We start from the raw sequence: 15,152 nt of genomic DNA, 5'->3' as shown, positions 1-15,152 counted from the left end.
GCCAGCATCATTTTCTGAAAAGGCTGTCTTTCTTGCATTCTATATTCTTAGCTCCCTTATCGAAGATTAGGTGGCTATAGGTCTGTCAGTTCAGTTATGGGTCCTCAGGTCTATACTTGTGCCAGTACCAAGCTATTTTGATTACTATGGCTTTGTAGTAGAGTTTGAAATTTGGTATTGATATTCCTCCATCCAGCACTGTTCTTCCTGCTAAGAATTGTTTTTGCTATTCAGGGTCATTTATTGGATTGCTTCCTCTACCTCATTGGAGAATGAGGTTGGGATATTGATAGGTATAACATTGAATTTGGCAGTATTGCTATTTTTACGATGTTAATCCTCCCAATACATGAGCATGGGAAATTTTTTCCATTTCCTTAGTTCTGCTTTAATTTCCTTTTTCAGGTTTTTAAAGTTTTCATCGTAGAGTCCTTCACTTCTTTAGTTAACTCCTTGGTATTTTATTTTTTTGTGGAGGTATTACAAAAGGAGTTGCTCTCCTGATTTTAGCCAGACTCTTCTGCTTATTGGCATACAGAAAAGCCATTGATTTTTGAGGGTTAATTTTATACCCTGCTACTTTGCCAAAGTTTCAGATCAGCTCGAGTAACTTGGGAATGGAGTCCATGGGGTGCTTTAAATACTAGATCATGTCATCTGCAAAGAGGGAGAGTTCTACTTCATCTTTCCCTACTTGGATCCCCTTTATGTTTGCATCTTGTCTTATTTCTCTAGCTAGGCATTCTAATACTAAATTGAAGAAAAATGGAGAGAGTGGACATCCTTGCCTCATTCCTGAGTTTAAAGGAAATGGCTTTAGCTTTTCTCCATTATGTATAATGCTGGCTGTAGGTTTGTCATACACAACCTTTATTATATTGAGGAATATTCCATGAATTCCTACTTTTTCCAGAGCTTTCATCATAAAGTGGTGTTGGATCTTGTCAAATGCTTTTTCTGCATCTATTGAGATAATCATGTGGTTTTTATCCTTGCTCTTGTTGATGTGATGAATTATATTGATTTACATATATTGAACCAGCTTTGCATCCCTGAAATGAATGTTACAGTTCCCAAGAATTAATGTCTTTGGATTTATGTGAGATTTGAGGGAAAGTGGTGTTTCTTAGATAAATTTGGGTGCTCCATTTTATTTGGTGAATATTTAGAATTATATCCTCTTGAATGAAAAAATCCCTTAATTAGTATATAAAGACCTTCTTTATCTCTAATTTTAATTTGAAGACTATTTTATCTGATTTTAGGATTGCAACTCCCATCTGTTTATGGGGGCTGTTTGCTTGGTAGATTTTATTTTAGCCTTTCACTTTCAGAATGTTTGTTTTTGTGGGCAAGATGTGGCAAGATGAAGGCAGCAGATAGAAGGATCTTGCTTTTTGATCCAACTAGACAATCTATGTCACTTAATTGGAGAGTTAAGCCCATTACCATTGAGAGTTAGGACTGAGAGGTTTTTGGTATTTCCTGCCATGTTATCTACTTTCTTGTGGGTTGTGCCAACTGGGTTCTTCCTATGATTCTTGAATTCTCTGTTTGGGGGCTGTTTCTTGGCCTTTATTGTGCTCTTGTTGGTTTTCTATGTGTAGGACATCTTTAACTATCTTTTGTAATTGTGGTTAGGTGGAGATATATTGTTTCAATTTTTCTTTGCTGTGGAAGGTTTGTATTCGTCCCTCTGTTATGAATGAGAGTTTAGCTGGGTAAAGTATTTTTTGTTGATAGTTGTTTGCCTTTAGAACATGACATACATCATTCCACCTCTTCTTGCTTTCATTGTCTCTTCAGAGAAATCTGAAGTTATTCTGAATGGTTTCCCTTAGGTGATTGATCTTTTCTCCTTGACAGCTTTAAGGATTTTTCCTTGGTCTCAATTGATCCTGTGCAGATTACAATGTGACAGTGGGAAGTCCTATTCTGGTCTTGTCTATTTGGGGTTCTAAAAGCTTCTTATATCTGAATGGACTTATCTTTTTGCATTTTTTGAGAAGTTCTCTGCTAGGATCCTGTTAAATAAATTTCCTAGACCTTTCACTTCTGTCTTTAGGCCCCCCTCTACACCCATTAGCTTAAAATTAGGCCTTCTGATAGTGTCTTCTAAATGTTGAATACATCTATCCTATTTCTTGGATTTATCTTGAACACTTATCTGTTCTTTTTCTATAATGTCTAGGCTGTCTTAAATCCCAGAGATTCAATCTTCTGCATGTTTTAACCTACTGTCAAGGCTTTCTACTTTGCTTTTTATTTCCTTTCCTTCTAATTGGTCAGATTTTATGGCCTCAAATTCTTTGTTGGAGCTTTGTTTTAGAACCTGTATGGACTTCTTTACCTCCTTAATTTGGTTTTCAGTGTTCATTCTCGTTATAGTTTTCTTGGATTCCTTTTCCTTCTGTTGGGCTTCATTCAACATTCCTTTTGTGGCCTCCATGGATTCCTCCAGATTTCTTTGTAGATTCCATGAATGCCTCTATTAATCATTGTTTATTCTCATCCTGCTCACACAATTCCTCTATTAATCTTTGGTTAGCCTCCTCATGCTCATGAAATCCCATATTAATTTTTGGTTAGCCTCATCATGCTCACTTGCTTCCCTATCACGCTCACACAGAGTACTTTGTAGGCTTTCAATCTTTTCATTCAGCATGTTTTCCAGTAGTGTTTGTAGAGCATTTGGGGAACTCTCCTCTGGATTATTCATTAACTGCTCCTTTGCCTGATTATCATGAGTGGGAGTTGAGATACCTGGACTTACCATTTTTCTTGTGTTTCTATGGCTTGTTCTGTCCATTAGGGTATGAAAGCAAAACCAATTCTACTATAGAACACTATTTTAAGGCAAGCATCAACCAGATCTCTGTAGTTGCACAGATTGTTTGACACAATCAAAATGAGTACATGTACAATATAGTTCAACATATACAATCTAGTTCAACAACAAACAACTAGGGATCAATGGACTAAGATAATCAAAGGAGTCAGCAGACCAGAAATTAATAGGTTTAGGGAGAATTATGAGGAGAAAATAAGATTAGAAGGTAGGGAGGGAAAGGGAGAGAGGGAATATAACCAAGACCTAAATTCAGAGAGAGGAAAATGACAGAAGGAAAAGAGAAGAGAAATAAAAAGGAAAAAAGAAAAATTTTTAAATGAAACACTTAAAATTATATAAGTATCAAGAGATAATACAATTAAGGGAGTTAAGGCTGAGAGTTTGTGAATTGAGTAATCAATATCTGAATAAAGTGTGCACACAATGAAGCCTAAGGTCTAAAAATTAAAGACGGGTTTATGTCTAGGGATGACCAGGACAGCAATTAAGTAAAGTAAAAAAACAAAAAGGACCAAAAGGGAAAAGAAAAGGGAATTTAAAAAAACACCTAAAATAAAAATGATGATAAAAATAGAAAACAATTTAAAAAAAAAAATTCTAACTAGGTAGACAAAAGAGATCTTCGATTTTTGGGGGGAGGTGGGGGAAATCTTTTGTCCGTAACCAGTCCCTTGGTGGAGTCTCTGGCTTGCTTGTGGTGTTTGGTTTGCCTCTGGCTTGATTGGTTTCTTAAATCAGTTCGTTTGAGCAGGCAGAACAACTCTGCCTTCCCAGGGACTTTATGACCCTCCTTTCAGGCTCGTTCAGTGGGAGGATGATCTGCCTTGAGTTATCACAAAAGCCAAATCAGGAATGATGCTATTGAGCAGTTCAAAGAAGTCTCCATTAGGACTGTCTTCCTTCAGATCTGCTATAAGAAATCTAATGTGTGGGTGGGGGTGGGCAGCAGGGAGGGGGGAATGGCTGAGGGAGTATTAAATTTGTCTTCTGTTAACTATTGGTAAGGACTTAAATGAAATATTTAAATGAAAGAACATACTTTTATTAATAACCATGCTGCCATGGACTAAGGTATATATCAAATTGAATTTTGTACAGGTTCCTTGTTAGGTAAAAAGGCAACACTAGTTATTTATTCAATGGCCTCAAGTACTGAGTTCAAGGGGCACTGGAGGCTCATGATTATAACACTAGCTACGCAGAGGGCTGAGATATGAGAATCACAGTTGAAAACCAATCCTTATTCTAATAAACCACAAAAATGTGATATATATGCATATATATACATATATATGAATTGTATGCTTCCATCAGAATGACACTGCCCCATTTGTCAGGAAATGGAAAGACTTGGAAAAAAATCATATTAAGTGAAGAAAGCCAGACCCAAAGAAATATAGGTCCCATGGTTTCCCTTATTTGCTATAATTAGTATACATCTAGGATAATCTTATCAGATGAGCAGAAAAGGCCAAAAGCTATGTATATATGAACATATAAAATGATACTAAGCAAAATGAACTCCCAAGATATGAACACAAGAGGTTTTTGTTGTTTTTAATGTCTTTAGTTTTTTTGTTTTATTTTGTTTTGATTTTGGGATCCAGTCATGGGGCCTGAACTCTGGGCCTGGGCACTGTCCCTCAGCTCTTCAGCTCAAGGCTAGCCCTCTACCACTTGAGCCATAGCACCACTTCCGGCTTTTTTCTTTTTGCTTATGTGGTGTTGAGGAATCGAACCCAGGGCCTCATGCATGCAAGGCAAGCGCTCTACCACTGAGCCACCTTCCCAGCCCCCGTCTTTAATGTTTTTAATGTGACTTTTTTTTGTTTGTTTTACATGTTCTTCCCCCTATGGTATATCCCCTGTTGCCACTGCATCTTGCTTATATATTTATCTAATTTGGGGAGGGGAGGGGAATAACAAAATGCTGAAACAGGTCAAACGATGACCCACTGCAGCAATGATATTTACAAGGCACTATCTTGGAAATGAACTTTATACCTTCGGGTGGGGGCGAGGAGTGGGGGATGTGGGGGAAAGAAGGGATAGTAAGAGAAAAACAAAGGAGGGGAGTAACAATGCTTGACCAGAAATGTACTTATTACCTTACGCATATAACTGTAACCTCTCTGCACAGCATCTTTACCATAAAACAATCTTTTTTTAAAAAGTGGGGGGGAGGGGGAAGGGAGGTTGTTAAGCCAGGCTTCCATGAGAGCTAATGATGCTTATTCTTCACTACTTCACCACACGAGGGCGCACTATGCCCAGGCTTCCTTTAAAGCAACTGATGGTGCAGCTTCACTATTGCACCATGAATGTGCACCCTAAACCCAAGGTTCAGTGAGAGCTAATGAATGATGGTGATTCTTTACTTTTACCACAAGAGGGGCCCCTAAGTCCAGGCTGCCATGAGAGCTACTGATGGTGAGTCATCCCATTCACCGTAAGAGGGCATGCTAAGCCCATATATAATATTTTGGCATGAGACTTGAAACCTGAACAAATATTGAAATTGACACAATTAACAAATGTGTCAAAATCCACATGCATCTTCAACTTGAGACACATGTCAAAATAGACACACATCTAAATTGACACCTGTGGCTGGGCACCAGCAACTCACATCTGTAATCCTAGTTGCTCATGTGGCTGAGATGTTAGGACATTGGTTCGAAGCCAAGCCAGGCAGGAAAGTCCGTGCGACTCATCTTCAATTGACCACGAGAAAACTGGAAAAGGGGCAGTGGCTCACATGGTAGAGCACTAGACTTGAGATGAAGAGCTCAGGAACACACCCAGGACCAGAGTTCAAGCCCTATGACTAACAAAAAATAATCAATACCCATGCCACAATTGTCCTACCTGTCATAATCGACAGACATGTCAAAATTGACAGAGAATTGACACAAGTTTCAAAATCCACGTGCATGTCCACATTGTCAAATTAGTTTCATATATTTTTATTCCATATATTTTTCCATAAAAACAAGGACAACATAAATCCATACTCATGGATACACTTAAAAGTTTTAACAGTGTACAAAATTGGATTACATATCCAAAATTTAATATGAGTATTAACTCACAAGGCAATATTGATATATCTTATTCTGGAAGCAAATCATCTCCTAGCTCTTCATCAGCAAAATCATCCTCATCGCCTCTTTTCTTGGCAGCAGTTTTTGGTCTTTCTATCTGTGGGCCAAGTGGATCCACATAGGAAGCATCTAGGTTTCAAAACAGATGATTCCATTAGAGTCATGTAGAAAGAAAACAGAAATATGGAAATGATTAGTCTCAGAACCAAAACACAATGACTCAGAGTGAAGAGAAATGCAGTCAAGGTACTGTGGGTTTGTCTGCACATATCAAGTTCTCAGTGACACCCAGAGACATGGGGACCATCTCCCCAGTCTTCTTCAGACCTGCTATCCCTGTGGGAACTGGGTGGGGAAGACCAACACTTGCCTATTTCTTTGTTACTGCTACTTTCATAAGGTTCATTTGTCCCGGGTAAAGTTCTGAGTTTGGCACTTAGTCGTTCACCTTTACTATTGGCACTACTGTTCTGGCCACTATCTGAAAACACAAAAATAAAAAATGCATTTGTTTAATATGCTAAAAAAAATAACACTTCATTACACATTTTAAATTACACTTATTTGCCAGATATAGGCAGATTGTTCCATCTGGAAGCCACCTTCTTAGGAACGTATTTCTTGTTTGTTGACTTTTGTGCTGATAATGAGGGTTAAAAGTCAGGGTGTCATGCTCTCAATTAGCTTTTTCATTCAAGGCTAGTGCTCTACCACTTGAACTACACCTCTACTTCTGGCCTTTTTGCTGGTTAATTAGAGGTAAGTGTCCCACAGACTTCCCTCCACCCCAATCTAGCTTTGAATTATGATTCTAGATCTTGGCCTCCTGAGCAGCTAGGGTTACACCTGTGAACCACCAACACCCAGCACAGTTCCGCTACTGTTATTTAGTGTAGCTAACTCAGTTACTGACACAGTTTCTCCAGTTATGTCCTCTCATCTGAGTGCTACAATTCTTACTAAAACCTAGGATGCTCTATCTTGGGTTTGTTATCACTAGATCAATAGGTAAAGATAAAGCTCAAGCTTTGTTCCTTAAAAATGACACACCCCCTATCCCAATAAAGGCAATGCCTACTCCTGGATAGTGGTGGCTCACAACTGTAATCCTAGCTACTCAGGAGACTGAAATCTGAGAATCAGAGTTTGAAGCCAGGCCAAGCAGTGAAGTCCACGAGATTCTTATCTCCAATTAACCCCTTAAAAGAAAGAGGTAGGGCAGTGACTTCAATGGTAGAATGCCAGCCTTGAGCAAAAAGAGCTAAGGGACAGTGCCCCAGGCCCTGAGTTCAAGCACCAGTACACTCACCCCCCCACACACACATTTCTTTTTTTTTTTTTTTTTAAATTTTTTTTTGGGTCCAGTCGTAGGGCCTGAACTCTGGGCCTGGGCGCTGTCCCTCAGCTCTTCAGCTCAAGGCTAGCGCTCTACCACTTGAGCCACAGTGCCACTTCCGGCTTTTTTCTTTTTGCTTATGTGGTGCTGGAGAATTGAACCCAGGGCCTCAGGCATGCAAGGCAAGCGCTCTACCACTGAGCCACCTTCCCAGCCCTCACACACACATTTCTTGTAGGCAATGTATGAAATGAAACATCATTTAAGAGTAGTCTATATCTGTGCTATTTTTTCATGTAATACAGGTTTCTGTTTCACAGAACTTGTGAGAAGCTGAGAGATTACCATAATTAGTAGAACTTAATAAAGAAGAACCAGCTTCTGAAGAAAGGAGAAACAGAAGGCATTAGGTCTGCCTGGTGTAAGTATAAGGCTAGTGAGATGCCCTATAAGTACACATGTGAAAAGTAGCTGGGAAAACTTGCCCAAGGTGGCAGATAACCTAGATCACACAATCATACTCTCCAAATATGTGTACAATGTTCCTTTAGGAGACCATGAGACAGATATGGGCTTAATATTTTAAAAATGCAAAAAACTTATAGCTGCCCAAATAATGACTGTCCTGGGAGAAGAAAGCAATACACATTACTCGAGATTTTCAGACAGGCTGATATTAGTAGTTTCTAACATTCATTTTATGTTATTATATTTTCTAAAAGAACTATTTCTTTAGGTCCATTTTTTATTTCTTCCCTTCAGAACCCCTACAATTTTTCATCTGTTCCACAGTGCTGAGAATCAAATCCAGGCATACAAAGCACACACTCTAGTGCTAAGCTATACCCTCATTCCAATAACAGCATCTTTTTCCTATTTTATAAGCCTTAATTTGTGTGTGTGTGTGTGTGTGTGTGTGTGTGTGTGCGCGTGCGCGTGCGCGCGCGCACCTGCACATTAGTACTAGGGCTTTAACTCAGGACCTGGGAGCTGTCCCTTAGCTTTTTTTTTTTTTTTGGTCAGTCATGGGTCTTGAACTCTGGGTCTGGAAGCTGTCCCTCAGCTCTTCAGCTCAAGGTGAGAGCTCTACCACTTGAGCACTTCTGGTTTTCTGGTGGTTTATTGGAGATTAGAGTCTTATGGGCTCTCCTGCCCAGGCTGGCTTTGAACCATGATCCTCAGATCTCAGCCTCCTGAGTAGCTAGGATTACAGGCATGAGCCACCAGTCCCTGGCTCACACTCACCATTTCTAAGTGTACTTTATATTTTAACTCACAGATAATGTTTCTGGGAATAAATCAAAACAAGATGGTCTTTAGAATCCCCACATTTCTTTCTGAGCTAGTGACAAGCCAGAGCCCTGCCATGCTACATAAATGCCCTGTGTTGAACTACACCCACAGTTCTAAACTCTCCATTCTACAATGGGTCAATGGACTTGACATTGAAAGTCCCCAGTGACATTAAATTTCTCTTATTCATGAGCTACCATCCCCTCAGACAATGAAGATGACTTTATGATATGTGGATGAACAGAGGCTGAGGAAGTTTATCCTCACTAGCTCCTCCTATCAAAAACTTCCAAAGGAATCTTCCAAGTTGAAATAAAATAATGCTAGCGATGACAGTGAAAACTGAAAAGATGCAGGTCTAGAGTAAGGTAGATACAGAGACAAAGAAAGACCCAGTAATACTGTCATGTGATGCATAAATAATTTTAACTCATGGACGGAATTTTAAAGATAAAGGTTAGAGATGTAGCTTAAGGACACAGTGCTTGCCTGGAATGCTTTAGGGACCTGTATTTGATCCTAAGCACTAGAGAGGAAAATTAAAAGCATAAAATGATTATAACTACAAAACAATGTTATACATAAAAAAAATCAAAAGAAAAAATCTATTGCAGCAGTAACAAAATGAGGATGTAAAGAAAACATTTCACATGTGACTGAAATTACGTTACTATTGGGTAAAATATACTGTTATACTTTATGTAATCTCTATCTACAGAAAACAAAACTATAGAAGACAGAAACAAAGAAAACAGAAGAGTCAAAGCATACCACCAGAAAGATTCAGTGAACATGGAAGAAGGAAAAAAGAGGAGGACAAAGTAGCTGCAAGGCACACAGAAAACAATGGAAAGTCTCCTTCTATATAACTGCTTTAGGTATAAGGGGATTCAGCCCCCCCAATCTAAAAATAAAATGGGTAAACTGATAAAACAACAACAAACAAGATACAATTACATGCTGTCTATAAAATAACTTTGGACATAAAGGCATATGTAGATTCAAAGTGAAAGGACACTGATCCAGGTGTGATGGTACATTCCTACGATCCCAGCCCTTGGAAGGCAAAGACCAAGAGGATTGTGATTTCAAAGCCAACCAGTGCAACACAGTGAGACCCTACCTCAAATAAAAAAAAAAAAAAAAGACAGATTAAAAAGATATTGCTGGGAGCTGGTGGTAATCCCAGCTAGTAGGATCCTGTAATCTCAGCTACTTGGAAGGCTGAGGTCTGAGGACTGTGGTTCAAATCAAACTCAAGCAATAGTCTGTGAGACATATACGTCCAATCAACTATCAAAAAGCCGGAAGTGGAGCTGTGGCTCAAGTGGTATAGTACTAGCTTTGAGCAACAAAGCTCACAGATGGTGCCCATGCTGATTTGTAGCTCCATAACCAACACACACACACACACACAAATGGAGTTTTAGACTTATTACAGAGAAAATAGATTTTTACTCTGAGTACTCAAGTCTTAGCTAAAGCAATAGGGCAAGAAAAAGAAATAAAACACATCTAAAGGGAAAAAGAAGCAAAATTATCTGTTGCTTCAGCCAGTTATCCTACTACTCAAGAGGCTGAGATCTCAGGATCAATGTTCAAACCTAACCCAGGCAGAAAAGTCTAAGGGACACTTATCTCCAATTAACCACCAAAAAGTTGAAAATGGAGCTGCTTTCATAGTGCAATGGCAGAACAGAATGTCTTTACAGAGATGTGGGCCCCAAGCCGAAACTGTCTGCTCTCCAGCCCTCTGTGAAAAAAAAAAAATCTACTCTTGTCCATCTTGGCATATCACTGACCACCCAGGTCTACTAGCATGTGTAAATTTTTTCTGGAGTCCAACATTGAAATGCTTCACAGTGTGGTGGACTCTCTTCTAATACTCATTACTGAATGAGGAATGACCACAGAACAATGTCTCTCTGGTCCACATATGCTGCAAGGAGAAATGACATCAGCCTTGGCCCCTAAGGCTTGTTTCTCCTGTCTCCACTTGCATCCATCCCCTCCAAGGCCAACTCTGTATTCAAGTGGCATCTCCTTGGAATGCCTGCTCCTTGATAGTAATCTCTGGGCCTGTTCTTAGTGGGCACACTCATGACTTCTTCACACCCTGCATGTGATGCCATTAAGGCCCAATGAAATCATGGAAAGGAGTTCTAGATAAAGAACATGCCCACCTTTAGACTTACAGTCTAAAAAAAAAACCCCGGTTATGATGGACATTATGAATGCCATTTTCCTCAAAAAATTGACTGGAAAGTGAATTTCTGTTCACTGAGTCAGAGTATCTTGATTTTCATGACAATTTCATTTTCAGGATAAAAACGATATATTTTCATAGGACAAGTTCACATTCAAGATATCATAAAAAATCATATTCAAACATACAGCAAATGGAAACAAAAGGCAATATAACAAAACCTTAATAACACAATAGCCATAATTAGTCACAAAATGATACTCTCATGTCAAAACAGAAACTGCTGTTCAGGAGACACTCATGCATCAGAGGACACAGGAGACACGGATGTGTTCAGGCAGGATCAGGGCTCCCCTCCCCACCCCCTTGGTTTATCCATGAAGTATATAAATACTGTTGAATCTCAAGACTTTAAAATAATAGAAAATGGCCCTGATATGGATGCTAACTTTCAGTGTAGTCTGATTTAATTAACCTGACCCCCAAGTTCTGCTTGTAAGTGAGCAATGCATTTTTATATCAAGTGATTAAAATAAACTCCTTTATTTTAAATTAATTCTGTAAAAATAAAATAGTGAAACTCCTGGAACGGCTCATAAAAATTCTAAACCAAGTGCTTTTCTTAACCACAATATAAAAACCAAATATTTAAAATGCTTTTACTGAGTCCTGTGAATTAACTACAAGTCCCCCAACTTTGTACCTATGGTGTTTTGATCTGAGCTATTCTTTACTGCAGTCCCTTTGTAATCATCTTCTTTGCAGGAGGAATGATTCAGATAAGCAACAGATGGAAGGCAAACTGTTCCTCAAACAAGAAATGCCTTCTTATCATCATCTTGAGGAAAACAGCTCAGGATAGAAAACTCAGAGTCTAACTTGTTCCTGTTCTGTTCCAGTAATACAGCGGTAACTCCTCCAGAACTCCTCCAGAGACAAAGACTGAGCTAATGGTCAACCAGATCAGACCTTTCTGACCCCTAATTCTCCCTACTTAGCTTGTACTTTGAAAGACGGCGGAAGATGTACTGAAGTGCTGTCTTTCCATGGTGGCTGTGAAATAACTTTCCTTTCTCTGTCCTTTATCATGTGTCTTTATTTGGCCTATGGGAGTTACTGGCCAGACTTAACTTCGGACTCCTGGGGTCTAAAAATCCAGTTTCAACAACAACTACTATCAGCATCCCTACCTCCAGGACATGACAGGCCTAGAGTGGGGCCCATGGGTGGTGTGTGTCACTTGTCCATCACTGGATGAGGCCTGTCCAGGGTGAGGTGCCACAGGCTGGATGTCTAGGCTGTTACACTGGGAACCTGGCTAAGGTGGCAATAGCAGCAGAGGCCTTTTTGTGTGCACTGCATTGTACTACACTGAATCTCAGCATTTTCTTACTCATAGTGGAGCCCAGGGGCTAAGGACATAGTTCCACTGGAAGATTCTGAGACTTGGCTTTCCTTGGCCACAGCCCAAGATGACTGATTCTGCAACTCAGCACTCGGTTATAAGCCTTCCAGGTGATCCAGAGTCTGAGAATCACTGAGGGGACAGGAGCTGAAAGTCACTAAAAATATCAATACACAGCACAAGGCCCTAGTGACCTAGTCCACTCATACACCTAAACAACAAAATCCCCATACTTTTCAAGGCTGCTCCAGCACTTCAGAAACAGCTAGACTATAAAATCAATAATATATTACTGTTCCTCTTTCTTAGGCAAGCCTTTGAAAATTGAGTTGGAGGCATTGTATTTAACATTTTATACTTAAGCTGGTGAAAGGTAACATGCAGTTACCTTGTAACTCTCTTACACTTTGTTGGCTCTAGCCCAGAGCACACATGTCCATGTTGACATAAGAAGACGCAAGTCACAGTTTTACCCTTAGGAGGGTGTTGATCTGGCTCTTTCTCTGCAGGTTGGTACTGAGAACTTCTAAGTGGGGAATGGAAAGGATGAGGGGCCACTGCTTACATGGTGCAGGAGGGCACTGTGGAGTTAGGTGTTGCAGATGAGGGCTAGAGAAAGAAAAGGGTTAAGCATGCTTGCTTTATTTCAGGCTTCAAAGCCAGGGCCAGCCCTCTAGTGGCCTGTACCTTGAACTGAAGAAAGTCCAACACTTGCCTGGTTGTTAGCAGAGGCAATAAAATCTGGCTACAGGAAAAGCAAAGAAGTTAGGAGTAACATATGCTTGAGGGGTCAGAAAATAAGGCTCAAAAAGGTAAATGGGAAGAGGAAAAAAGAAAATAAACCCAATAAGCAAGCACATCAGGAAAGGCCTGTTTGATACTTTACACTTGTGCCAAGCCAACCAAGCAACATGAAATCCTGCTTGGAAAAATGCCTTTTTTCTCCCTCTACCTGAATAGCCCTTTATGTGAGAACAGAGCTCACTTGTACTCTAGGACTTTTCATGTTGGACTGAGATGGACTGAAGAAAGCAAAGAACAACTGCTTAAACTGATGGAGTAGCACTGAGGAGGGTGAGCCAGGAAATGCCTCTCCCTCACGGTGGAGCAGCCTTGCTGTTCTTCCTGCTAGTGTCTTATTTAGCTCCCCTTGGATCACAGAGGGACCCTAGGCCTGCTCTCCCTCCTATGGGCTCTGAGAATCACCATCCTCTGTCAGCAGTTCTTAGGGTTGAAGCATGCCCTTCATAAGCCCTGAGGTTCTAAGGCATGTTGGCAGAGCACTTCCATACATCTTCATAAGTCTTTCATGATAAGATGTTAGCTTCGGGTTAAATAGGGAAAATTGAGGGCACGGCACGAGAAACGTATACATAGTTAAAACGGTCCCAAGTCAAAGGTATTGTAATGGTTGATCATTAGTTCAGGGAGGGTTCCAGGATGCTCACTGGCTCAAAGAGTTGGAAGGTGAGGCTGGTCCTAAAATTTTAATACCACTTCCCTAAAGGTTGCTCACTTACTCTAATTGGACAGTCAATTTCAAGGGCGCTCATACAGAATATTTCTACTGCTCACAGCAAGATCCACCAAGTTGGTCTGGGGAAGCTTCTAGAATTTCTTTTAATTGATTAACTTTCTTCCCATCTCCTGAGTTCTTGATTTTAATCATTTTTCTTTGAGTAGAGATCCACAGTCACTAATGCAATTCCAAATTCTTAAGAGCCATAGAAGAAAGGTTTTCAAGTGAGGCAAATTAAAAGATACTTTTCCTGAGTCCTATAAAATAACTAAAGATCCCCCAAGTTCATATCTATGCCCTTTGATCCGAGCTATTCTCTACTTCAGTCCCTTTTTTTGCAGGAGAAAAGGAGAGATTCAGATAACTACCTTGCATGGAAGGCAAACTGCTCCTCAAACAATTTTATTTTAACATTACCTTAAAGCAAACAGACAAAAGTTAAGGAGACCACCTTGTTCTTGATCTATTCCAGTAATAAAGTGACAAAGGCTGAACTAATAATCAACCATTACAATACCTTTGACTTGGGACTGTTTTAACTATGTATACCTTTCTCGTGCCCTGCCCTCAATTTTCCCTATTTAACCCGAAGCCAACATCTTATCATGAAAGACTTATGAAGATGTATGGAAGTGCTGTCTTCCCATGGTTGCCATGTAAGAACTACTTTCTCTACTCTTTACCATGTCTCTTCATTTGGCGTATGGAGGTGAATGGCCAGACCTAACCTGATAGTCCTATACCCTTAGCGTGGGGTCTGAAAGCTGTTTCACTTGAACATAAAACTTTATTTGAAGCTATTTATAGTCTTCATTCTCCTAGTATTGATACTTATAACTGATACTGAATTAGTAAGAAATTCTGGGTTTGACTATGAGGTGCTAAGTATGGATATTATTGGACATAAGGCTAATTTACTATACTATTTTTTCTACTCTTGCAAAAGTTCTGGTTTCTATAACCTTTCCAGTCCAAGATTTTGGTTAAGGGATAGAGGACCTATATATTCTCTGGTTTATAAAGAACTGATAGGCCAAAACTCTCAGACCCAAACCTCAGCCTGATAAATCCCCAATGGTCAAATGTATCATTAAGCAGGAATTGGGCAGGAGAGAAGGTAAGGAGATAGCTGAGGGCTACGGGAAGGGAGAGTGTGGCAGACTATCTAGAGTGCTCCTGGGACTAGCACTCAATGCTGCTTCTACCAATTGCTCAAGCTCTGAGTAATGGTTTTTGTGGCCTAAGGGTAAATAGGTCAGGAGTGTGAGGTTCAGGTGGACAAGCTAGAATGACTAAAACTAGGTGCCACTGATGCTTATCACTGCATAGATATAGCTGGCAAAGCTGAGCTATTTCAAGAAGCAATCTTTCTCTCCCTGGGAAAGTCAGACAACATGTGCCAGGCAGTACTGGCAGCAGCATTCACCTGTGTGTCTAT

At 39.9% G+C, this 15,152-nt stretch overlaps 1 protein-coding gene across 3 annotated transcripts in view; it reads right to left on the bottom strand.

The window, feature by feature from the left end:
• Positions 1-5,810: 5,810 nt before the first annotated feature.
• The window catches only part of Ift88 (intraflagellar transport 88), a 125,860-nt gene continuing 116,518 nt past the window's right edge, over positions 5,811-15,152 (bottom strand). For 2 of the 3 annotated variants that reach the window (XM_070003169.1, XM_070003166.1), the window contains 2 exons: positions 6,326-6,436; positions 5,811-6,084 (listed from right to left, as the gene is read on the bottom strand). In XM_070003169.1, the coding sequence (XP_069859270.1) occupies positions 5,963-6,084; positions 6,326-6,436 (233 nt within the window). In that variant the 3' untranslated portion in view covers positions 5,811-5,962. The remainder of the gene's footprint in view (positions 6,085-6,325; positions 6,437-15,152) is intronic. The other variant, XM_070003168.1, reaches the window with a different exon arrangement.

This window comes from Dipodomys merriami, unplaced genomic scaffold, assembly GCF_024711535.1.
Source record: "Dipodomys merriami isolate MVZ:Mamm:240054 unplaced genomic scaffold, mDipMer1.0.p SCAF_6, whole genome shotgun sequence".
In the NCBI taxonomy this organism is placed as follows: Eukaryota; Metazoa; Chordata; class Mammalia; order Rodentia; family Heteromyidae; genus Dipodomys; species Dipodomys merriami.
Note: the sequence above shows the minus strand (reverse complement) of the source record. Positions and strands in the feature narration are given on the sequence as shown.